Raw genomic sequence first — 27,458 nt, forward strand, 5'->3', positions numbered from 1 at the left:
ATACATTTGAATCAAATGGGGTATAATTTCTCATTTTTCCAAGTGTACAGGTTGCAGAATCACATTGGTTACACAGCCACATATATACATATCTAGGTCAAACAAGATGGACCACAATTACACAGTGTTTATATGTTTACATCTACCCATTTCTGCAATTCCACAAAAACTTCCTGACACAAGTAATATTCTTGTCTACATTTTAAAAGTGGAACTTAAATGGATAGAGGTCATATACAGCTTTCTATTTCTCTCATCTGATAAGTCACAGAAATATAACTCAAATTTAAGTAATCTACTGTAGGAATTTTCATTTCTTATGTCATAAACTTTAATGGGATCTCTTATTCCATGAAATCACCCTACATATTTCTGTAATTCGTGTGTCCATAGAGTGATTCCTTTGGTTGTCAAATATCATGCATTTCCCCCCTCATCTCTGCTGGTTTCATCTTCCTGTAAACATGCTAGCTGTTATAGGTATCTTGAATCCATAAAATCTTAATTAAGGATACCTATCAAGCATCAACCCCAAGCAGCTGCAGTAGGAATTCCAGATTTCTTGGTGACTTCTAATTATCATAACAAATCAGCAATCCCTGTAGTCATCTACCTGCCCAGGTCTATACAACAGCCTGGCCTTTCTTGAAGAAAATCTGAAAGCACATGAAATCAATGAGAAATCTTAGATTCAAGTTGGAAATAGAGGAGGTGAAAAGTGGTGTGTTTTATAAAGTGAGCTCAAGAAAATGTAAAAAAAAAATGCTATACCTAAAGACCTATCACTTTCATTGGGCCATTATTATGGCTCTAATATTTCTAGCATGATTTAAGAGCAAAAGTGTGCCCATTATATACTATATCCAAGTTTTTTTTTTATATAAAAAATATTATTGACTCATGAGAAAGAACAAATGCTCTTGACACTAAGACCAAAAAGAAATACAGCTAGAGGGGCCTCCTATAAAGAACAAGAGTAAATTTTCTAAGATATTCATGCATATATTAAAAGAAGATTTTTATTATCAGTGCTTGTTAAAGATACCTTCAATATAATCTGTTTTCATACACACCAAAATTCAAGCCAGGGAAAATAATTCTGTAGGAATTAAACACATTTGTAAAAAATTAACTATGTTTAGAAATGTATCATGGAATATCTGAAGAATAAGAGGATTCCAACCCTCCTTATAAGGTACTTTCCCATACCTCAGTTTAACTTTTGATAAATATTGGTTAGAAAAATGTTTTAGATTATACTCACCAATACATACTGTGGGAGCTGGTGCTTGGCTTTTCTAATGAAGACAGCAATCACCAGGACACATGCTTTAGCAAACAACAGTGTTTACACAAATAATTAAAATAAGCTCTCAGAACTTTGTGGGAACTTTAAGATCACATAATTTTGAGATACTTATTGCCAATGTAAAAACTCATTGCCTACAAAGTTAAACACACAACACAGATTTTATTCACAGCCATCACAATGGAGGAGAAAGAATAGACCCCCATATGAGACAGTTTTAAAGAACGGAGTTGGGAGAACTCATAGGCTATATGTGTTTGCTATTTGGCTCTACTCCAGAGAAAGATAACTTTACTCAATCTTCAAGATGGGAATCAGCTTTACAACTGGGATCCAGATGCTTACTAATGTTAACCTCTTACTGAAAAGGTACTATTTTTATTAATGATTTCAAAGAGATGGGACACAGTTCCCTCAGGAAGGTAGTTTTGTGTGTGTAAAACTGATAAGAGGATTTTAAAAAGATGAATGCTTTTTGAGGGCAGAGAAAAGCTTTTAAAAATATGGATTCTGAAGTAAATGCTCTCAAATAGGAAGGGGAGACACCTCTGTATTTAGGCCATTTGGATTGTTTAAAGTGGTTGTCTGAGAAGGTCATGGACCAAGGGCAGGAGGAAACATGCCTAAAGTATTGTGAAGCTGTAGGAAACTTTAAAGTTGTCTTGTGACAGACGAGATATTAGGAAGATTCATACAATCCTTCAGTTTTCAACTTTCAAAAGAAAATAACCAGGTATTTATTTATATTCTTAAGATGATAATCTTCTGGTTTTCTAGTGAAGTCTGAGAAACATGGATGGCTTAGTAAAATCCATCCTCATTCCTACACCCAGTCTTGTCTTCTCAAATAAATCTCTGAGATATCTGATACCAGTTTTCCTAAATCAACCTGAATTCTACAGTCTTATCAGCTCATGTTACTAAAATAATAAATAAATAAGTCATTAAATCTTAGTTATTTCAGGCTTCACTTGCTTTCTACCCCTTCTGACTAATTCTCACATGGTCTATTGAAGCAGTCCTAACTAACAAGGATAGAGATTTATGGTCTCACACATAAAAAGGGTCTGAGAAGATATCAACAAGTAAGGTATTTATCTGCTTTTTGATTTTCAAATTTGACACTTTAAAATTTCAGGCAAATCTTGGTTTTTAAATCATATTATATCTGTGTTAATATACATTCTCTCTTAGAGTACAATGAACATAAATCTGTAGAGGGGAAACTTGGCAGGCCAAGATGACGCCTTGATCACTATTGCAACTTTCCCTAAGCCTTATATTTACCCTCTAAGGCACGGTGTTCTAGGTGGAGCACTTCAGGGAAGTAAACAAGGACACCGCATACTATTGACTTACTTGGCTTACTATGCAGAGAATATGTGAAGTTACTCCTGCTAACTTTATACTCATTGACAAGTCTTTTCTCTTGCTCCTTGCCTTTTATCCTCTTTAATCTATGCGGATCATGTATTATTAATTTCAAAGTAGCCAGAATAGAGGATTTTGAATGTTGTACCAGAATGAAATGATAAATGTTTAAAATATTGGTATGCTAGTTATGCTGGGAAAAAAAAAAAAAAGAAAGAAAGAAAAGCTCACAGAATCATCTACAAAAACATCATCCAGGGGCTGGAGTTGTGGCTTAGTGGTATAACACTTGCCTGTCATGTGTGAGGCCCTGGGTTCAATCCTCAGCACCACATGTAAGTAAATAAATAAAATAAAAGATCCATTTACAGCTAAAAAATATATTTTAAAAAAACAACAAAGTATCCACCTAACTTTCAAATACTTGATCAAAGATGATATAAGATAGTTTCTTCCCTGTTCATTCCATCAAAGGTAGACATTTCTAAATTTGTTGCTGTTTATAATTTCCACAGAAGTCAGTTGTATATGTGTGTATATTTTTCATGGAAAAAATATAGGATTACAAAAAGAAAATCCATTATAGTATCCCTGCCACTGACACATATTAATCCTCAAAAATATTTGTTAAATTAATAAAAAATTAACAGTGACTAAATACACACAAATAACAATGGCATTGTGTCTGCAAAATATCAAAAATTATTTTTAGTCCAGTTTTGGATGAATAACTAACAAAATTCTAAAATTCCAAGTGATATAATGAGTATTAAAAATATTGCCAGAAATAGAATTTGTGATTGATTTTTAAAGTATCTTTTTTTAGTTGTAGATGGACACAATACCTTTATTTTATTTATTTATTTACATGTGCTGCTGCTGATTAAACCCAGTGCCTCATACATTCTAGGCAAGTGCTCTATCACTGAGTCACAATCCCAGCCCTATATGTGATTGATTTTTAAAAATTTCAAACTGTGTTCCACATGACTGACAACAGTAAGTTGCATTGAAGTGGTACATATATATGATTTTAGAGCTTTTATTCCAAAGTGTAGATGGAATTTACATAAAATTTGTTTGACTCAGTGAGCTGTAAACTATGTTTGACAATCAAATTATTAAGCATACCTCATTTGAATACAACCAATAATATAACACTCATGATTGTTTTTAAAATTCTGAGTTTCTAGGTAAACAAAATAACATTCTACATATTTTATTGTTTAAATAGTTTTAGGTTTAGAGCCATGATGGACAGAAAGTACTGAGCATTCCCATGTATCCTCTGTCCTCTGCCCTCACACACACATAATACCCCCCATGAACACCACCACCATCTAAGCATTGCATTTGTTCTAATTGATAAATCTACATTAATACATACAACTTTTTTTTTGTATTTACACTATTGCAGATTGAACACAATGGTGTTCCACTAGTGCACTATATTCCATTCACCTTAAAATACATATACTTTTAAAAAAGGTTTCCTTTTCCACATTTAATATCAGCTTCTTGATGATTATTATTTCACTCATATGTCTTAAACTGCTTGCATCATAAGCCAAGTCAAACTGTGATGCATTTCTCCCAGAGAAGTCATACTTTAGGAATGATTCACTGATGAAAAAGCAATCCAGATAATAACAGTTCTGCTTCATACATAGTAATCTCAAGTGTTTTATAATTTCTTTATTCTGTGATTTAAAATACTTCATATTCTATATTCTTTTGTAATTTGTCCTAAACCCTGAAAGTTGTTGATTCTATGGAAGTGAATTGTAAAAACTGTGAATTTATGCCTTGGAAGCTGAGAAGCAAATACCTCATACCTTAGACAAAGGGGTTGAATAGGCAGGAAGGAAGGGTCTACCTTATGTGTCTAGATAGAAAGTTTGCTATTTAATCTTAATGTCTACATGTAGACTCTACCACAGAGCCCAGATGCTAGGCCTAGAAGAAGCTGACTGTCTGCTGACTTGATTCCCTGGGCAATTGAGCCCTCAGGGAGCCACTGGGCCTGTTTGTCCTGGTCAAGAGTCCATGTGTGCTGAGACTGCACATTATCTAATCACATGATGGAGAGAATAAGTTAAGAAAGCAGATGAAAACGAATACACAAATAAATCAGAGGGTCTTTGTTATGAATTGAAAATGTTCTCATAATTGTGATAAATTTTGTTGACTAAAAATATTAGCATTGCTACATAGAAGCTCTTGATTGGTTAATGATGATTGAATTTTTTTAGTCTTAAAGAATAAATCATAGGATCTACTTATGTAGAATTCGTGTTTTGGAAAGCAGTAACTTTTAAATGAAAATACACAAAGTCAGATAAGTATCAATTCCTCTTTACAGTATTGCCATTCATGTTTATCAAACTTTTAGAACTGATGATGGGCCTTATAAACTCCTATTTTTTTTACAACATACAAAATAATATGTCACATGTTTTAGTTTTAAATGTCTTCTTTTCCTTCCATCTTTTTCTATGTTCATTTCTATAAGGACCTAACCAATAAATGTCATGATACTGGCTATTTGGGGATATTTATAGATAAAATTTAATGGCATTAATACAAAATAACCAGATTAACTACTTTTGTTTATTTGTTTTTCAAATTTTTTAGTTCAATTAATTCAATTGCAGTGGAAAAATAGGGCTAAGGACCTATTGTTGATGATAGGGCATTTCCAAAACAGCACAAAAACTTGGGTTAATATCAACTCATTTTATTCTTGTTCCCACCCAGGACCCCATATTAATACATCATTAATAAAATAATATAAGTGTTCTAATTAAATGTTACTTTTGTCATTGTTCAAACATGAACATTGTTATTATAACTGATAAGATGAATTTAGTGAAATTATGTAAGTTTTTAAAGCTATGAGCTACTTAAATGTTAGAAATTATCTCTGATTGTACTGTTAGCAAATTTGAACCTATTTCCAGGTCATGAACAATTGGTAATAACAAGATTACTCTTGGTAATTATACACTTGCAGATTTTCTAATAGTCTATCAGGTGGAATAACAATATGGAAACCCATTTTCCTATAATGCTTAGTCTCAGAAATGAGTACTTTTACTATATAATGAAGCAGGAGTTTATTAGGCATGCCATCAGACTTGAAAGGAAAAGTACAACAGACCTATTTCATGGTACAGTAGACTTTATATCAGAGAGCACTTCAGAAAGGAGATATTAGATTTACAGAAATAATCTCGTTTCAGTTTTTAGTCAAAATTACAACACATTCAAAAGACTGAGTACAAATTGATTCAAGCTTGAATTCATCAGGGAAGCTATCTAAATTGGTTTGATTTTATGCTTTCAAATCAGTTCCTTTCTTAGGAGACACTTGCTAATCATACACTAATCTCACTGTAGTGAAAGTATTTATTCATTCACAAATAGTTACAAATGCACTTTGAAGGTACTAATGAGATACTGTGCATACAACAATTGGGAGATGAGCTAAAAATATCTGCTTAACTGTGGACGAATATCAAATGGGACTGGTCATTCAATTGTGATAAGTCATGTTTAGTGTGGAGAATTTGTATTCCTAAAAGGACAGAGAAGAGAAAGTTCATGCTCTATTTCCTAACCCTACTTTTAAACAGTTTATGAAAATGGTCTTTTAAGGAAGAAAATGTCAATATATTTTAAAAGTTTGATATCTATTCTTATTACATAAATCCTAATGATCTATGTCTGTTGGATCAGAAAGAGGAAAGAAACATAATTAATTAGAGAAAGAGAAAGCTACATACACTCAAAAAGAGGTAAAGAAATTTGTGTGGAAAATTCAGTTGAAATTTTTAATTTCTAGATTGATCTAAAGTCTTCCAGCAAGTAATTTATAAAATCAGTATTAAAATAAATGTTTCCACCCAAGGACAGTATATTTCTTCTGAGTATGTGGACACAATAAAATAATTATATACTTTTAGGCCATGAAAATTAGATTTTAGGACAGAGATTATAGCAAAAAAAAACTATCATATTTAATGAGATATATGCTAGATGTAACACAAACATGATAAACCCACTATCAACTGTTGGCTGTCTGGTTTTAGAAATGATAGACTATGAACAAAAAAATGTGCTTTAGAATGTATGAAATAGTATTGCAGCCTGAAATCAATGAGTGCATCAGTCAGGGTCTAGAGAATGGATAGAATCACATCCATAATTTGAACAAGGAAAACAGAACCCTCAAATAGCTTTCACATACTCTGGCAAGCATAGAAAGGCAACCTGAGAAGAGAGTAGAACTTGAAAGGACTTCTTGTACTACTGTAATATGTGAGTACAAGAGAAGAACAGATTTTCAATAAAAGTGCTAAAAACATGTACTGATGAAAAGAACAGTCTTTACAAGTAGTGCTGAGAAAATTAGACATACACATGCAGAAAAATGAAACTAGATATATACTTTTCACCAGTTACAAAAATCAACTCAAACTGGATTCAAGACTTAAATGTTAAGTCCTGAAATTCTGAAAGTACTGAGTGAAAACATGGAATGTTTTAGGACATTGGAATGAGAAGGATTCTTTTTGGATAAATCTCCAAAAGTACATGAAAAAAAAAATAAAATAAATGGGATTGCATTAAAAATTTTAAAATGTATATATTTATTTATTTATCTTCTCAGGAAAATAAATTTAAATAGATAAATAAAATTCGCATCAGAATGAAGAGGCAACCTATAGAATTGGAGAATATATTTGCAAAGTACACATTTGACAAGGGGTCAATATACTCTTTGCACTCCCCAAAACTCAATAGCCAATAAAACAAACAGCACAAATAACTCAATTTAAAAATGGAAAATAGACATAACTAGACATTTCTTACAAGAAGACATAAAAGTGTCAGACAGGTACATGAAAAAAAATGTTCAACATCACTAATTACCAAGAATATGCAAATCAAACCACTGGGAGCTATCACCTCACCCTACTAGGAATGGCTACTATCAAAAAGAATAAAGATAATAAAGATAACACCTGCTGGTAAAAGGTGTGGAAAAAAGTGAAGCCTTGCACACTGTTGATGAGAATGTAAATTATCATGGGATCCTTCCAAAAAGTAAAAAGGAACTATCTATGTGATTCAGCAACCTCACTTCTGGGTATAAGCCAAAAGAGATACAGTCATTCTGCTGAAGAGACATCTACACTCCCAAGTTTATTTTAGCACTATTAATAATGGACAAGCAATGGAAAATGGAATGATATTCTGTAATATGTGACAACATGGATGAAACTAGAGATCATTACATTAAATAAGATAAGCTTCACAGACTAGTACTGGCTGATCTCACCCATATGTAGAACCTAAAAAATTGATCTCATATAGGCTGAAAAGAGAATGACAAGGATTGTAGGACAGGAGGAGGGATTGGGGACTAAATTACAGTTAGTAGCAAGAAGTTCTGGCATGATATTGCATAATGATGTTGCTATGGATAACATTTATGTACTATTGGGGCTGGGGATGTGGCTCAAGTGGTAGTGCGCTCGCCTGGCATGTGTGCGGCCCGGGTTCGATCCTCAGCACCACATACAAACAAAGATGTTGTGTCCACTGAGAACTAAAAAATAAATATTAAAAAATTCTCTCTCTCTCTCTCTCTCTCTCTCTCTCTCTCTCTCTCTTTCTCTCTCTCTTTAAAAAAAACATTTATGTACTATATATCTTGAAAAGTTACAACGAAAGATATTGAATATTTTCAACATGAGGAAATGATTGATGATTAAGGAGACAGATATGCAGATATGTTTAACCTGATTTAAACAATATACAATATATAGATATACCAAGAGATATACCATATGGTGCACCATTTATATGTGTGTGTGTGAGTGTGTGTGTGTGTGTGTGTAAGATTTAAATTCTCCAGGTAAATGTATTCCTATAAACTCACACAATTAAGCTGCCAAAGGTCTCTTTCAAAACAAGACATCACCTACAGGGAGAAAATGCTGAGCATAAAATAGAAATTGAGCAGAATAGGGAAAATAGAAAGAAAGATTTGAGAAACTGGGGTCTGGGAACAAATCTGAGACTTCGGCTGGCAAGCCACCATATACTGAAACAATAATCAATTAATAAACAAAACCATGAACAGAGCCCTGTGAACAGAAAGGAGCTACCCTGAACTCTGTCTCTTTTTAAATACCAGAAAGGCTATTAATGTATGAAAATGAGCAAAAATAAAACAGCACGTTTCACTTAAATAAAAAATTATTAAAACACAAAGAATCAGAAACATGAAAGTATCCTTATAGACAGTGAAAATGCCTAAATGAACACAAATAACAGAAAACACTAAATCTCATTTAAATTGAAAATATCACAAATTGAGAGTACATTTAAAATTAAATGTATCAAACTTTACTAGGTCTACCCTGAATGCACTCAGAATACTGACCCCCATGACTGTGAGAATGGCTGGGAGCAGCAGTTCAGTGCTGGTGTGCAGTACAGAGTATCCTGCCATATATTACATACTGCTAGCCCAGGACAAGACCAAAATTCAAATTATGAAGTGCATTTTCTTCTGAACGCACATAGTTTTTTTTAGTATTTTTTTTTCCCCTTGGGCATAGGTGGACCAAACCCAGGGCCTTCCACATGCTAGGCAGGCATTCTACCACTGATCTATATTCCCAGCCCAGCTTTGTACTGTTTTAAAGTCAAAATATCAAAAGTCAGACCATTGTAAATTAGAGACTGCCAGAAATTCTGGATTTGAATTGGCAGTTCCAGAAAAGAATGTAATTTTTCCATTTACTTTAAAAACACATTTTTAAAAGACATACAACTAAACTCTGGTGTCAGGAAATAAGCATTTCAAAAAAATATATTGGAAAAGCAACTAATTTTTTCTATATAATTCATTTGAGTTACTTTTGTGGAAAGTGAGGGGGAAAAAGAACAGTCAGTGTAAAAAATAAATGATTGGGTCAGGAAGATTTGGGTGATTCAAAAGGAAATAAAATGCTAATACCTCCAGAGTACATCCCACCTCTAACAACCAGTTACCAAGGTTACCTGGCTCCAGGGAATTGTTCCTCCCAGCAAGGAGTTGTTAATGAATGCCTTCTGAGTGTCTCCCTTCCTGCCTGTACACCTGGACAGCTCCTTTCCTGCCTTTTGTTTTATCTACCTTTTGATCACTTGGGCAAGGTAAGAAGAGGAGAGGGCAAGAGAAGAAAGGAAACTTAAGACCTATAAAAGGGGCAGGACACTCCCATTCCCTGGGACACTAGCTTTGGATCCCCTCCTCTGAAGAGGAGTTCCTCTTCTCTTTCTCTCTGTTTGAAAAATAAAACTTTTTGCTCTTGCCTTAGTGTTTCTCAAGCTTTCAATCTTCAACACCAGGGGACCTGTGAAGCCAGATTTAAAGTTAGGTAGTCAGTGTAGTTAGGTAAATCAGGTCTAATATCTAGTAAGATCCAAAATGGAGGCCATGTTGAGAATGAATTCCGGGAAAAGCTGAACAACTCTTGGAATGTTAATGAAGTCCAGGAAACCAGGACAACTCATGTTAATGTCCCCAAGGCCCAGAGCCCATCCCAAAGAAGTGTTAATGAACAGCTCCCAGCAAACTTGAAGATGCTGACTTAAAAGTCCTTCCTGCCCAGATCATTTCTTTGGACCACCTGTGTCCCACCCTTCAGGCCTTCCCACCTACATTCCATCATTGAAAGAACTATAAAAAGGGGAACACATTTGTCCTTCAATGGATTCCATCTCTTGGGTCCCCTTCTTCCTCCAGGAGAAGTCGTTTCTGCTGTCCTTTAATAAAGCTTCTACTTTCCACTCTGACCTTGCCTCGATGTGCTTCTCTGGCGTTATTCTTCAACACTGGGGAAGCAAGGACTCCTCACCGGTCAACATCGGTAACACCTGGATCCCAATTTTCAACACTGGTATCATTTCTGGTGTCAAAAAGGAGGGGTTTGTATTGTCATAGGGCATATAGAGATCTTCAACTATATCTGGTAAAGTTCTTTTGTTCACCTGGTGGTTGTTATTTTGTTCACCTAATAAGATCTTGTTAAGACATACATTAATTTTATGTGATTTTATGTATTTCATCAATAAAAAATGAAAATACAAAACTAGATTTTTTTCTGAAAATTGGAGATGTACAATTTTCTTTGAGACTGGAATTTCCTGATACCATGGCAAGTATTGTCTCTGAACTCTGTAATTATTCATTTCTTCAGCATCTATGATTAGACCAACATGGAAATCTCAGGTTCATCATGGATATAACAACACAAAATTGTGTTTTCACTTGTATTGCAACTCCTAAATGATTTTCTGAGTGAATTTCATACAACCTTTTCCTCAGTGCTTTATGAACATGTCTGCTTCTACTCAAGGTCCTTGTGAGAACTTGGAGAAACCATAAGGTAAAATGTTATTAAATAAAAACTCCTCTGGGTCATTGTTTAAGAAAACTTAAAAATCTTATAAAAGACATATTGTTAAATTTCTTTTCAGGTTAAATTGCAACAAGAGACTTCCACTTCCCACACAGGAACAGAATTTATAACAACATTCCCAACAGTGAGGCAGTGGGCACAAAATGATAGCATAGCAATAGCATCCATGGCAAAGACAGATCATAGAAATGAACAGTGCAAAGAAAGAAGCTGCTCTGTGCGACAGAGGAATTCTTTAGAGAGGGTTTTAAGTTAGAAAGTTTGAAGGAATATAATTGAATACGGTGCCAGATAAATTCAGGCCTCTGTTTTAAGAGAGAAATATGACTTGGTAGACTGACATGCGACCATTGCACGCAGGAAAAGCAGAATAAATGTTCAGACAAACTTACTATAAGAACTAAGGCGTATTAGCTAATAGTTTAAGTAATTTCCACAGATGAAGACCTTGAGGAGATATTAAAATCACTTGGTATAAGCAAGAAGTCACTGTATATAATTACACTAAAAATCACTGCCTAAAAAAATGTATATAATTTTCATTTCATGTTGTGTTTCTCAAGCTATCTTCTTGTTATATTAAGTATATTTGTAGGAGGAATTAAAGTTGAGAACATGAGTTCTTAGTCACTGTTTTGAACATTTCAGAAGGTTTCAGACTATGTTTATATCCAACCAGGAATTTGAGTGCATGTATTAAAAATCAAGGACTTAATATTTTTCTACTCACTTGTACAATGCAGTGATGCTAGGATGTAGTAAAACACTGCCCACATGGATTCACATTTATTAAATGTTTTTAGAGTCACCAACAACTTATTATAAAACTTTTCACCTTCAATTTATTAAGGATTGTTTAGAGGATGGAAATCTTAAATAAACATCTATGGTTCTTTTACTTATATCAATTAACATCTTTTTACATAGTTCTAGATAATTTATGTGCTGACATAGGCACATGTTTACTCAAACTTTTTAATAGAAAAAAAAGAGAAATAAACATTAACAATCTCTGAAGAAATTCTACAATTAAGAGCTTACAATGAATTTCCTAAATATTGTGTTACTATTTGTCTTAGTTCAAAAGGCTGCTATGATACCAGGTTTATACAGCCCTAGTTGCTGAATTTTTGATATAGTTCTAGAAATGCATGGAAAACTAAATGTGTCTTTTTCACAGTCTAATATTTCTATGGAGATTATAAGAACTCTTAGAGAGTTGTTAACACATTAGAGCTAAACTCCAGTGAATTGAAAAACATTCATTTGAAAGAAAGTTCATTTCATAGGCCTCAAATATATAAATGTCTGATTATTTACCTGGTAGACAACTATAGTAAAATCCTACACCTCGAGTTTTACAGCTTTTGGACATACACTTGTCAATATCTGCTGCAGTTTTTGTCTGATAGAAAAGAAAATTAAACACAAAAATAGTAAATCAAGCAAGATTTGAGGAAACAGAACATACTTTATAGTCTAGATGATGGCTACATAATTTAACTGTAAGAGAATTGTAACATCACATTTTATTTTTGCTGGACAGTTTTAAAGGTGAGAATGATAGGTCATAACTATTATTTATACAAATTAAATTCTCCAAAGAAAATGTCTATAAAATTCAAGTAAATTCGGAAATATATTTCATCATTCTTTTATTGTGGCATTTTAAAAGCTCCATTTTATTGATATTTAATATTAGTAAAAAAATGACTGAAATCAAATATGTTTGTCTGATGTTTCTATCTTTAGAAAATACCAAATTATAAGGTGTCTCATACAGATTAAATAAGAGGTAATATGGACAATATGAGACAAAATTACATTTAGAACTGGTTTATTTCTATAATTATTGGAATATGTAATGAGTCAGATAAAATTCCTAAAATTTAATAGTTATGGATGTTATACTATACATTTGTTATAATATGGTTAACTTTTAGTAACTTTTCCATGATCACATTCAGCATTAAAAATATTTTTGTGTTTTCTCATTCACAATAAATAAAATATGCAAAAGAGCTCAAGTGGAATCAGGCTTCATTTACATGCAAATTATTTAAAATTTCTTATATAAAGACTTATGTATATATTCAGAATAATAAAGGCCAAATCAATTTTATGTCATAGAAAGTAATTTTATTTTTATACTTGTTAATAACAGTAATATGTTGGCATTAAATTAGTAAATAATTGTATTGAATTTATAATGTGGAAATATCATTTAAATTGCTTTAATAAATATTTTTCTGCTTTAGAGACAGATTTATTTTTTTATTTTGCAGTCGTGGGGATCACACCCATGTGTGCTATGTAATTGTTCAACCACTGAGCCACCTTCCCAGACTTCAAGCAGATTTATGAACAAATATTATCACAATTTTAGAGATGGAATTCCTTGGAGTTAGACAGTAAAACATATTATGGTTACATACGTAAAATACAATAAAATTTGTATTCAAATTTTGTTTTGTCTGAGTCCAAAGTGGAAATTATCCTCTACGTGGTTAGAGTGAATTACTAATCTATGTGTATTCTCCCTCTCTCACACACAGTGTTCTGGGTAAAAAGCATGCTGAGAACCTCTGTATTAGGGACTTGGGAAGCAGTAAGAAACATGTAGGGAGAATAAGGGGTATTGAACACACCTATGTAAGCAACTATTCCTTTAAATTAACTACCAGAAATGTGTTTCCCCATCTAAGTTAACAACTCTCAGATATTCAGAGAACTCTTTGGAGCTCATATCCAAACCAGGTAGAAACCAGACTGAGAATCATGAGTCTTAGAAAGAAGTACTGTAGTCCACACTCAACTGAGGTAGACCCAGGGGTGAGAAACCAGTGAGGATGTGGCTTATTGTATACCCCTCTAAACAGAACAGTGCCAAACATGGGAGCAGGACAGTTTCATATACAAATCTTCTGGGGCTCCCTGTAAAGTACATTATTCATGCAAGTCTATGCATGAATAAACCTATTAGTAATCAAAAATTATCACAGTCATTTGTGTAGTTTTGCTCTCTTTACAAAGACATTTTCACATAAGGTACAAAGGTACATTGTTATGTGTTATATATGAAGTGTCGCTCAAGCGCTTATGTGTCAGACAATGAAAGAATCTTCAGAGGTGAAATTATTGGTTTATGAAAGACTTTATCTAATCAGTGCATTGATCCACTGATGTGGATTAACTGGTTTCCAACTGTAAGGAGGTAGGGTGTGGCTGGAAGAGGTAGATCACTAGAGCGTGGCTTTGGGGGTTTACATTTTGTCCCTGGTAAGCACAGCACTGCACAGTACTCCCTCCTGGCCACACCCCCTCCTTTCTGATTGTCATCCTGCTTTCCTTCTCTATGCCCTTCTACCATGATGTTATGCCTCACTTTGGGCCCAGAACAATGGAGTCAGTTGTGTATGAAATGAGACCTCTGAAAAGGTAACCTCAAATAAACTTTTTCTCCTCTATGTGTTCTTGTCAAGTTTTTTTGACCACAAAAACGAAAATGCTGACAAAAACATACATGTTTTTAGTCAAGGTATATATTCATAAGATTGTTGGGACCTCTGCTGACCATGGAAGTGCAATCGCTGGGGAAAGAGGAAGAAAAACCACTGTTGGGAAATCCCCAGTCTTGTGATTCTGGTTTTGTGATTCTCCATGTACATGACAGTTAGAGCTTGAGAAATGGCTTCCATATACTTGCCTGAACAACCCCAAGATATGGCTTCCGCAAACACAAAGAATAACTCCCCAGCAACGGGGCACACATACCTAATGGGGTGTTGTTTCTGTAACTGGGGTGCCTAGGCTACCCCAATCTGAGGGACTCTCCGATCTCTGATTGGCCCCTGCCTTTGCCCCCACTTCTCTTCTCCTCTCTCTATATAAGTCCTCTCCCTCACAATAAACTGAGTTGCTGCGCCATCTCCGCTGACTCAACTCCTGACTCCCTGTGATTTTTGCCAGGCTGGTTGGTGGGCCCGGTTGCGACACTTACCCTCTTGCTCAGACAGGAGACACTCACTAGCTGGTCTAGTGATTCTCCTCAACCTCTGTCGGAGGGCGGTTCCGACATAAGATAACTGTTTGAATTATGGTGTTATTCTGTCAGCATTATATAAAGGGACAAAAACAATAAAATATTCAAATCCATGCCATTGTTTGCATTAATATTTTGACTCCACAAGCTAAACTAGCCAGGCACAAAAGCAACTGCTCTAAGTTTAAAATGGCATTGCATGGTATAAAGAAAAAAAATGTAGTAACAGCTAAAATAAACATGCAAATAAATTGTTTAGTTAGATACATAAAGGAATTAAAAAAAAAACAGAAGTACAACTTCTAAACGTTCCCAATTCTTCTCAAACTCATTAAAACAAAAATTATTATCAAAATTCTATTATGGAAAGGCCTGTTGAACATATACAAAAGCCTTCTCATTGTATTATTTTCTGGATTAATGTCAGATAATTGAGCATTTTACAACCATAATTTACCAAAAATTACAACAATCATTGTAATTTCATTTCTTTTATTCCACCTTAAATTAAGGTTTCTATGCAAGTTTGGAAAAACTGTGTTTGTTGATAGACAATAATAAGAGAACAACTTAAAATTATGATATAAAAATGCTTTGAGATAATTTTAATGTTCCCGGAAAAATGAATGTTTCTCTCTCAGGTGATTCTGATTGTTGTACTTTCTGTCATAATTAAATTAGCCTACTTAATATTCACAGATTAAAAACTCAAAAAATTATGCCATCAAACTTCCTGTAAAAAATGCACTTTTGATAATTTCTAGTTGATCGGGAAAGTGGCATTATTGAATCATAATTGATTTTCTCTTTTCTATTTTATTCACTCTAGTTTTGTCTTATGTGGTATGTTACTGTAAGATGGTTCCTTAATTTAATTTTTTGAGTTTAAACAAACTATTCTATTCCAGCAATCCCACACACTTATTTGCCAGCATGTACTTAATGTTTACAGTCAGATTTGGAATTTCATTTCAAACTGTTAATTCATCATTTATGGTAAACAGTTTCCAAAAGTAAAACATTAAGTCAGTACAGAAGCACTAGTGTAGAAATGAATTTGTGAAACATTTATTTCTTAAGCCAGTTTTCTTAGTCCATTCCTGATGAAGCTCAACTGCTAAAGTTATAAAACACAAAAACAAAATAGAAAAAGCGGAAACAAAATGAGATTGCCAAGAATAAAAATGCATTTTAAGTCATGCTTTGAAACAAATCAGAGGTCAAGTGTGACTGATACCTGACATTTTAATCAATTTAAGCTATTGAAGGTCTTTATACATATGTGAATGAAATTCCAATGTACAGTGAATAAAAATTCCAAAGCGGTGTTCATGCTGGTTTTATAATGTGTATAAAGCAGAATAATTGGTAAAGGTCATAAATAAATGAGAAGGGAATTTGAGGTACTTTTAGGCAGTGTAAGTAAAAACTAATTGCAAGGAAAATTAATGTATTTGATGACTAAATTGGGCAGAATGGCATCCATTCAATTTATCTGAGATTAAGAAGTTTAGTTTTTCTGAGAAATGCATTTTATTTAATAGCAACATTCAGAGATATGATGTTCAATACACATGTGGTTTTCAAATAATTGAAAGATAGATATTGCAAAAAGACCTGAATATTTCATTTTATTTAATTTACATTAATTAAATGTAAACTTAAAAACTATTTTAGTTATTTGAAAACTTTTAAGTGTGTTTAGACAATTTGATCAGAATAAATCTACATTTTTAAGCTAAATTTATGGACTTATAAGTATAGATTCAATGAAAAATTAACATCAAAATTAAGATTTCCTGTAAATATAAATTATATCAGATTTTAAAGACTAAGTTAGAAAAGTATAAGTTATTTTAGTAATACTTAATATTTATTACATATAATAATGCTTATATATTAAGTTAAAATATGCTATTAATATCAATTGCAATTAATTATTTTTAATGCAGTTGCTGAAACATTAGAATTGCATGTATGGCTCACATTATATTTCTATTGGTTAGTATTGAGAAAGAATAGAAATCTATAGATGAAGCCAGGCATGGTGGCACACATCTGTAATCCTATTGACTAGGGAAGCCAAGGCAGGAGTATAACAAGTTTGAGACCAGCCTCAACAGATTAGTGAGGCTCTAAACAACTTGTCAATATCCCGACTCAAAATAAATAAATAAATAATAATAATAATAATAATAATAATAATAATAATAATAATGGGTTGTGATGTGACTCAGTGTTTAAGCATCCCTGGATTTAGTCTCCAGTACCCTCCGCTCCCCCCAAAAAAGAAAGACTACAGATGATTGGATTTGAATTAGGACTATATTTCAGGACAATTTTTTTTCTTATCTCCATACTTATCTCTACCCAACTCATCCCTGCTTCCTTTCTTCCTCAAGAAGCACTCATGTTTCTTCAAAGATCTCAATTGACATTATTTTTCAGTTTTCAATTAGAGTCAAGCAATACTCTATTCTGTAAAATAGATAGTGTTTCCTACAGCATTGTTTTGATGTGGGAGCAAAACCAGAAAAAAGTGATAGGAAGGTAAATGTCCGTAAGTGTTGTCAAGATATGTGTGTGTATTTTGAAGGGCTGGGGTTGTGGCTCAGCAGTAGAGCACTGGCCTCGCATGTGCGAGGCCGATCCTCAGCAAGACATAAAAATAAATAAATAAAATAAAGGTGTCTAACTACAACTAAAAAGTAAGTATCTTTTTTTTTTTTTTTAAAAAAAAAGATGTGTGTGTATTTTTAATCCTATCATGAACTAACTAGAAACCACAAATTTAACAGTTTTTACAAATGGACACAGTAGTGATTCAAAGAAGAATGGGAATGAGAGAACACTGGGGTAGGAGCTCATCTGCCCAAAAATTGTTCTACAGTGTTGTTTGCAAATCCGTGTTCCCTCCAAGAAAGTAGAGAGAGGAAATCAACACACTAATCATTTAGAGCAGGAGGAGGGAAAGAGCTGTCCACAAACAGATTTATAAGACAAGGCCCAGAGATACAGATTGTCATCAGAGCAGTACTGCAGCTCTTGGGAAAATCTGGCTGATCATGAACACAGTATGGATGATCTAGAAAGATCAACGAAAAGCTAAAAACAACATACTTGGTTTTCTGTCCTTGTAGGAATTTCACCAGCATTGCCCTTAATTTGACTTTTTAAGACAATATTTATTTCATCAATAATAATTTCTCATTCAATTCTATTCTTTTCAGATAAAGATAACTCTCTAAAAGTTTGCTAAAAGTGCCCAGCTTTTACAACTTCATAGCTCAAGACTGGCTTCTATGACTTACTTTTTAATACTACATGTGATCATTTCGTATTGTCTCAAAATACAGGAGCTTATTATGGATAGCTCAAATTAACTGTGGAGCTGCATGAAATGTAGTTTTTTGAAGTAGTAAAGAATATTTTTAGGTCAGTATTTCTAAAAAAAAAACTCAAGAAAAAAAAATTTAACCAAAATGGGCAAATTCTTATTAATTTAAATAAATAAAGCAAAGCTATTATCTAAGTCCCTTGATGTTTAATAATTTCACTAAAAATTCAATGGGCTATGTCAGGATGAATGACATATTCCAATATTTCAATAACACTAAATTTTGTACTTTTTATTTTCACTGATGTCTTAGTTTCACTGACTTTATTTGAATTTTACAAACAACTTTGCTCCTTCACCCATGTTTAAAAGTCTATCTAATCAGTGGTGCCTAAAGAGAAAAGGGAAACATCCTGCATTAAAATCTCAACAGGTAGCAAGGATCTCACTGGAACCATTTCTCAAGGTAGGTCTCACTGTTAGGATCTCAAGTCCTTCCTCTTTGCAGCAAAGTATAATATTGTAATTTCAATATTAGCTTCAATAAGACAATTATAAATGTCTATTAGGTAAATTCATTGTGCTAAAAGTATAATGTAAATAATTTACATGCTCACTGTGTCAGGCACTGAAATGAACTTTTATAGGATCTCAGTGACCCGTTATAATAAGCCTTTTAGTAGAATGACTGTAATTTTTACTTTAAAGGTGACAAAAGTAAGCTTAGGATAAATAACTAAACTGATACAACAAAACTGAGACATTTGGAGACTATAAACTCCAAATCTCTGTTTCCAAACTCACACCCTTATGTGTTATGTTATTATGATTATTGAAATAAATATTATGGATATTTTTATAGTAAGTATATAATAAACATTTTCATTTCTCATACAAATATTTCTCACAAAAATATAAACTTCTTAGTATTACCTAGACTTTTATTTAAATAAATATTTTCTTTTATCGTACTCTGTTCACTAAAAAAAAAACTGTGAGGAAAAACTAATTCATCACGTAACTGTCACTTAAAGGGAATTCTTTAAAGAATACATTTTTCAGCTGGGCATGGTGGTGCATGTCCATAATCCCAGAAGTTCTGAAGGCTGAGAAAGCAGGATAGCAAGTTCAAAGCCAGCCTCAGCAAAAATTGAGGCACTAAGCAGCTCAGTGAGACTGTGTCTCTAAATAAAATACAAAGTAGGGCTGCGGATGTGGTTCAGTGGTCAAGTGCCCCCAAATCCAGTTGCTAGTACCAAAATAAAATAAAATAAAAAAGAATATATTTCTACATTATTTTCTCTACCTTGGATTGGCAATATGATGTTAATATTCAGATTATTTAGTTTTTTTTTTTTTTTAAATAAACTTAGTTGAATTGTAATTTATATTTTCCTATTGTTCTTAAGATTACTGTAGCAATATCAAGAAACTTGAAGTTCTGGGAATATAAGGGTTCTTCTGCCAAGAACTGCTGAAAAATCTTTACTCCAATATTTGACATTTTATGCTCTTCTGAATGTATTCTAATGCATGGTCACGGTACAAAATGACTATCATTAGTGCTGTCACAGGCCATGGCTATGGGAACACCATGACTAATGCTAAGCTATCAGCACTGTCAGTGCAAGGTGTATTCTCATAATTTCTCAAACTGACCATGGAACCAATTTCCACTGATCCCTAAGTCATAAAACTTTACAATTACCCTGAGTTCATTAATAATGTATTACAGTTCTCATTCTCAATCAGAGTTTAATCAGACCCATGTCTCACAGGAAAGTTGACAAGTAAGCCACAAAATTATCCATATAAATGTCAAGATTTATTTTCCTAACATAAATGATCTAACCTAGTCAAGCATAGTTAATAATAAAATCGCTCTTTCTGAGATAACCATTCACCTGATTGTCATGCCCATTTTAGCCTTACATCTCAACCTCTCTAATGATGGAGGTTATGGATATGGTCTCAATAAATAAAACAATTTATAAGAGTCATGTCCATTTTTATTAAAAATAAGAAATCATGAATATATATACAATAATGCTTATTATTTCCTTGCAATATGCACAAAACCAAATGGTTCAAAATAATTCATGCCAATGAAATAAATGTAAAGAAAAAATATATTAAAATAGTAATTTTATTTTACAGATATCTCAGACTATCATCTTAACAAAAATCATAACAATTTGGACCACACTTATAGTATCTGAATACTTCCAAATAGGGAATTATGTATTGGAGTGCTTTTTAAAAGGTATTACTTAGGAAATAAGCATAATCTTGCATCATAATTGCATTTTGTATAAATTTGTACATAGAAGTTTATTTTAATAATGAAGGGTATTTTTAATAAAATTTCTGAGTTCATGCAGATGTTTTCTGTCATTGTTATATTACTATGTACTTATATTTTGATTTATCTGTTTGTCATTGCTGCTGTTTGGATACTACTATGTTGCCCAGGTTGGTATTGAACTACTGAATTCAAGTAATTGGGACTACAAATTCATACTACATGCCTGGTTATGAATTTATTGTGGATGTAGTGTTTTCATCATAATATGACTGAAAAACACTTGATTTTCTTCACTATAAATATGCAAATTCATAAGCTTTCGAAAGGTAACACATTATATAACTAATTACACAAACATTTATCAATTTAAGAAAATTCATGAAAGAGTGTTGTTTATTTGTTTTAGAAGATAAATAGAAGACAGATAAACTGATAAAAGAAACAAATGCTGATGAAATTTCAGGAACAACATATTGATAGGAGAAAAATACTAGACTAACTTTCAGGGCTGTGTTTGAAGAATGTTTCTTCTGTCAATTTTTATCTGCCATCTGTCTTAATAAAAACATTGTTGAGAGTAGCTTCCCTTCTGGGCAGAAACAAAGTTGTTGACATCATTCTGACAGCTCCATTTAGCAGAGAATACAATTCGATTCATATATTGAATTTATATGCACTTTTAGATTCACAGAACTTTTTGTGGATGAGGAAACTTTTCTGATATTTATTAGAAGCAGAAATACAATTTTCTATAATTCACAAAATCAATAATTTATTTTTATCAGTATAAATTAAAAATTAAAAAAAAACAAGTGTATTTATTTCTATTTCAATTGACTTATTCTATCTGGGCTGTACAATGTATAGTTTACATCTGTTAAAGTTAACTTGATAATACAAAAAAAAATCTGTAGGTAATATTCAATACCATTGACTCTTCATATAACTGTGAAGAAGCTGTGATACATTGAGGATCATTGGTAGCAGAAGTTTCTACATAATAAAATATACTTATTTTGTTTCCTAGATAAATTAACTTTCTATTCATTTGCTTTAATAATAGCAGATTAAGTACAATAAATGTCTGATACTACAAATATTATTTTGTTTAATAACCACTTCTTATTCAACTGTGATTTTTAGTATTTGTGCAAAACTCAATGCTAACATTTTTATCATTTTATGTATATTCATATTGATTTATTTTATTTTCTCAACTTAAGAATACTTTATTTATTCTTATTTATTTCCTTTCCTCTGGTCATGGAAGATTATTTAATTATATATATATATATATATATATATATATATATATATATATATATATATACACACACACACACATACATATATATATATGTATATATATATATATAAAATTATATATGTGTGTGTGTATACATATATATCACACAAAAAAAGATTATTCTTTTTGTTCAATCTTATTTTAATGCTTTCTTTTAGGAATTTTATATCAATCTTCTTTCATAATTTAATAATTCCTTTCATGTTTGTGTAATATATGCTATTAGATTCAACACTTCTAGTATTAATATAATTTATAATTTCATATTTAATTTGTTGGTTTTATGTATTACTCTAAACTACCCCTCAAATGTAAATGGTTAATATATACTAGAAATCTTCTATAATAGGCTATGTACTATTAGAAATATAATTTTTGTCAAATAAAGGATGCTCATAAGAAGAATATTTTTATTTCTGAATCTTGCTTCATCATTGGTAAAGATCAGTTTTAATATCTCTTGGTTAATACAAATGACCTACAAATTATCAATAGTAGCAAGATAAATGTTTCCACAGTTTTATGGTAATCTTCTTCTCAGAATCAAAGAGTTCTCTAACATAGCTTGCTGAGTTAAAATTAACCTCTGAAAAGAGATACTTTCTTACTGTAAGGCAATTCTATTGGTTATTAAATTGCCATTAGTTGGTAGGCACAGCAGTGCACCCCTCTAATCCCAGTGTCTAGAGAAGCGGAGATAGAAGGTGAGGAATTCAAAGCCAGATTGTCCCTGAGTTCAATCCCCAATACCAAAAAGAAAAAAAAATTGCCATTAGTTTAATATGAATATACATAAAATGATAAAAATGTTAGCATTGAGTTTTGCACAAATACTGGGAAGAAGTCAATTGCAATTATTAAATGCAGGCTATACTTAGAATCAACCCAACTTTCTTTAAGCTGTGAAATAATTTTAACTCAGATCACTAGGGGAATATGGGCTGGCTCCACAAACAGTACACACTGGTCCATGAAAGAAAAACAGAGTGGAATGTATTGTTGTCTCTTTTAAAAATAAACAAGATCATTTCCCAAAACTATTTGTCTAAGCATTTCCTTCACAGTAGTGTGGTCTATTGTCTAATACACAGCCTGATATTAAGACAGGAAGTAAATCACCCATAGGCAGATAGGATATGGGCCTCAGAGAAGGAAGCATCTTATTGTAGTCCCTGACAGCTTCAATCAAGATGGCTCCTCCTTAGCTATCCTTAGCAGTAAAAAATGTATAAAATGTACCCCTACTCCAAGCACTTCCTCTCACTAACACAAATGCCAAATATTATAGTTGGGCCTGTCCTCTTAATAATCTAAATAAGGGATTAAACTTGTGTACTTCTAATTGGCCTGTTAAACCCAGTGCTTAAAGAGTTTAATTGGCTCAGGCTGGTATCCCTCATTTACATAGACTCCACAAATCAATTGCACTGGACCATCTGAAATGTCAAGCCTCAGACAAAGAACAACCAGTGGTAGCCTCCCTTGGAAGCCCTCCTGTAGTTTGAAAGCCTTCTTCTGTTTCAAATAAATATTGCTTCTCTATCTTCTCCTTGTGCATGGATCTCATTCTTTGAATTCATGAGACAAAGAACCCATCTGATATCATGCACCTTGTTACAGTAATACACAAAAAACTGAAAATTTTATGCACAGTAAGGAAAACAGTCTTCAGAGTAAAGAGATAACCTGTCTAATAAGAGAAATAATTGTCAGCTAGATATCTTACAGAAGGTGACAGAATACATATCCAGAATGGATAAAGAATTCAAAAACATACCAAAAGAACTGACTTGAATGGATATTTCTATGAAGAAGAAATACTAATGACTAATAAGCATGTGGAAAAAAAATCTCAAAGTTATTGACCATCAGGGAAATGCAAATCAAAATTACAAGAAGATATCATCTCAATCCATTTAGAATGGATATTATCAACCAATCAATCAATTAATTATTCTGCAGAGGATGTAGAGAGAAGGAAATCATCTTACAGTGTTGATGGGAATGTAAGTTTGTCTTTTTCCATCATGAAGAAGAGTACAGACACTTCTTAGAAAATAGTTAAATGCAATCTATGTGTTAGCCCTTCTGTTCAAACTTCCCTTTCTGATTATCAGCTACGGGTTGATGATGCCCATTGGAAGACCCTCAAATTTGAAAAAGGAAGCCAGCTAGAGGCATAAGAGAGAGGTTCTACTCTCTTCCTCACTTAAGGTGCTGGTGTTACATAGTTATCTGCAGGACAGCAAAACCTAGGAATTTTCCCTTGCTAAAATTTACATTTATTCAGACTTACCATAGCTACAAATTTTGTATTTCTTCATCTCAGACACTGAGAGTTTCCACCTACCCCTTCCATTTTTTAATCTTGAAATTCCTTAATTTCTCTTTCCTTGGGCTCTTAAATCATTGCCAGGATCAGAACCTTTTTATTTATTTTTATTTTTGTATGAAATGTACAGATATGTGTCAAACACTTTTTTGACTGTTTAGCTCTGTAGCAGGGATAAATGGAACTCTCTACTGAGGTTAGGACTTTATTTTTATGTTTTTTTAATAAGTTTATTTTATTTATTTATATGTGGTGTTGAGGATGGAACCCAGGGCCTCACATGTGCTAAGCAAGTGCTCTACTACTGAGCCAAAACCCCAGCCCAGGACTTTATTTTAAAATAGACCACTCTAAATTAGCTTTTTGTTTTAATGTTTCCATTTTTTTCCTTCTGATTTTGTCTTTGTCTTCTATAATACATAGAAAAATTTCTAAGTGAGGCAAAAAAGTATCTTAAGACACATGTTTATTCCTGGTTTTGGATGTAACTTTTAAAGATTAGTATTTTTAATATTCATATATTCTTTGAGCCCCTAGGGTATCCAAGGTGATAAGGAATTTAGTTCCTTCCTTTTGACTGTTATAACTTTAGTGACTGTCTGCCCCTGAACTCCACAGTCTCCTTTGTAGCAGGGAAAGAGCAGTTTCCTAAGAATAAAGCAGAGAATAGTGGAAACCATAACAAAACAAGAAAACTAAAGACTTTTTTTTTCTTAAAAGGTAAAATTAGCAATAAAAGTCTCTAGGCTGTATGAATTAAGAATACCTAAGTTGTCAAAAGCTTGTACCCACATAAGGAAAGTAGAATGTACCCTCCAATAGAATTGCATGAACTCTTTTGCCTTGCTGTACGCAAAACTTACTTATGTGTAAAAGTAAAAGCCCTGTGGTGCTCAGGGCTCAGACTTTGGGAATTATCACTTTGGGCTGTGGAGCTAGAAAGAAAGTGTTGCTTCCAAATCTTTGTGTCTTGACCCATATTTCTTGCTACAATATGAAATGATCATAGCTACTATCATATTTAGTATAGAAAGATAGAAAGAATGAAAGAAAGGAAGAAAGAAAGAGAAAAAAAGGAAAGGAAAGGAAAGAAGAGAGGGAAGGAGTAAGGTAAAAAAGCACAATACCCTGAAAAATTTCCTCTGAGATTAGGAAAATGGCAAAATGCCAATCTCACCATGCCTATTTAGGAATATTGGGAATTTTAGGCAGAATTATTAGGCAAGCAAATGAAATAAAACTCATCCAAATCAGAAAGAATGTGAACTTGTATCTGTTGGAAGAGGAAAGTGTCCTATATGTAGAAAACTCTAAAATCTCTTATAATAAAAGAAACCAGTGGAAATGGTGAGCTAATTGAGTAAATTTGCAGGATACAAGATCAACATAAAAAATCATGTTTTAAAAATATTTGTTTATCTTATTTAGTAAAGGGTGTCTACTTTTAAAAATCAGATGTGTTTCTATTCAGCAATAACAAACTATCCAAAAATGAAATTAAAGACATAGCTTCTCTAGCACAAAAGAAAGGGAGAGGAGGAAGAGAGGAAGAAAGGGAAGGAAAAAAGGAAAGAGAGCAGACATCATTCCAGGTCTGGGGTGTAGCTCAGTGCTAGAACATATGTTTCCCATGGCCTGGGTTAGTTTACCAGTGTGTGCACATGCATACACACACACACACACACATGCTCACAAGCACACATCCACACACACTCCATTTACAATGAAAATGTAGGAATAAAATATATAGGAAAAATATTTGATCAAGAAGGTTAAAAAAGCCAGGAGCTGTGGGGCATATCTGTCATTCCAGTGGCTCGGTGGGCTGAGGCAGGAGGATTGAAATTTCAAATTCATCCTCAGCAACTTAGTAAGGCTTGGAGAGCAGTGATTTGGATCATGGTCTCTGATTGTATCATGGCTGCCCTTTTCCTGGGAACTTCTGTAGCAAAGGTGTAGGTCAACATGGCACAATTGCCACGGTGATATCTACCCAAGGAGGCTCCATGCAAAGGCACAGAACTTTATTAGAACCTCAAGCTCAGGCACCAACTCCTGAGGACACAGAATTCTAAGCATAACAAGATAACCCTAATGTCTTGCCAGTCCTGAATCCTTTAGATCACCTGCTTTTTAAAACTTTCCCACAAATACCCTTTTGATGAAATCTAAATAATAAATGGTGCTGTAGGAACTCTGGATCATTCATCTTCCATCAGGGGATGATGTACCATCTGGCACTAGCTTTTTCTATGTGTGTCTGTTTTTCTTTTCTCAATGCCCCATCACCCCTCCCCAGCTTCTGAATTAACAACAATAACAAAAAACAATTGAAGAATAGATCTCATGTTTAAAAAAAAGTGAGGGAGACCAACAGAAAAGAGGCAGCAGCAACAAAGCTGATGCTTTCTACTTTGTAAAGGTAACTTGTTTCTCTAATTCCTGTTTGTTATATATCATCATTCGCTATGCCACACACAGAATTTCACAATTTAGTTCAACCTACATCTTAAATTTCATTAAATCCTATGTTTATGTTCACCGCACTGATTATGGTTTCCCAGTCTTATCAAATCATTTTTCAGCTCAACTTTTCCAGTGAGGCCTTGCAAGACTTCTAAGTGCATTAACCCTTGCCTTCCTCTAATTTCTTTTCTTCTCCCTATCTGTATAATGAGGTCATAATCTAATGCATGGTTTTATAATTACCTTTGATGATAGATGTTCAACTTATGAAAGGATTGTATCATAATGCACAGGAGTCTCAGAAATACCTGAGTTCAATTCTAGGCCATTGTCTTCAGAAATTTGCATAAATCTTGAGTATTAGCTGCCTGATGTAAAAAAATGGAGAAACTGATAATTATTTCCAGTTTATAGGAGGGTAAAATAGACTTTCTATATAATACTGAATGTGTTGAAGTGGAGCTATGAGTAGTGATAATGATATTATTAACTGATATTATTGAAAATTGA

General features: G+C 33.0%; 1 protein-coding gene across 1 annotated transcript in view; it reads right to left on the reverse strand.

Annotated features, from left to right (window-relative positions):
• The window catches only part of Eys (eyes shut homolog), a 1,592,434-nt gene that overhangs the window by 1,256,328 nt on the left and 308,648 nt on the right, over positions 1-27,458 (reverse strand). The window contains 3 exon segments of the mRNA XM_046432606.1: positions 1,265-1,329; positions 10,597-10,752; positions 12,481-12,565. Of these exon segments, the coding sequence (XP_046288562.1) occupies positions 1,265-1,329; positions 10,597-10,752; positions 12,481-12,565 (306 nt within the window).

Source organism: Marmota monax, unplaced genomic scaffold, assembly GCF_021218885.2.
Source record: "Marmota monax isolate L192 unplaced genomic scaffold, Marmota_monax_Labrador192_F-V1.1 WCK01_AAM20220418_F8-fsc00116, whole genome shotgun sequence".
Classification (NCBI taxonomy): domain Eukaryota; kingdom Metazoa; phylum Chordata; class Mammalia; order Rodentia; family Sciuridae; genus Marmota; species Marmota monax.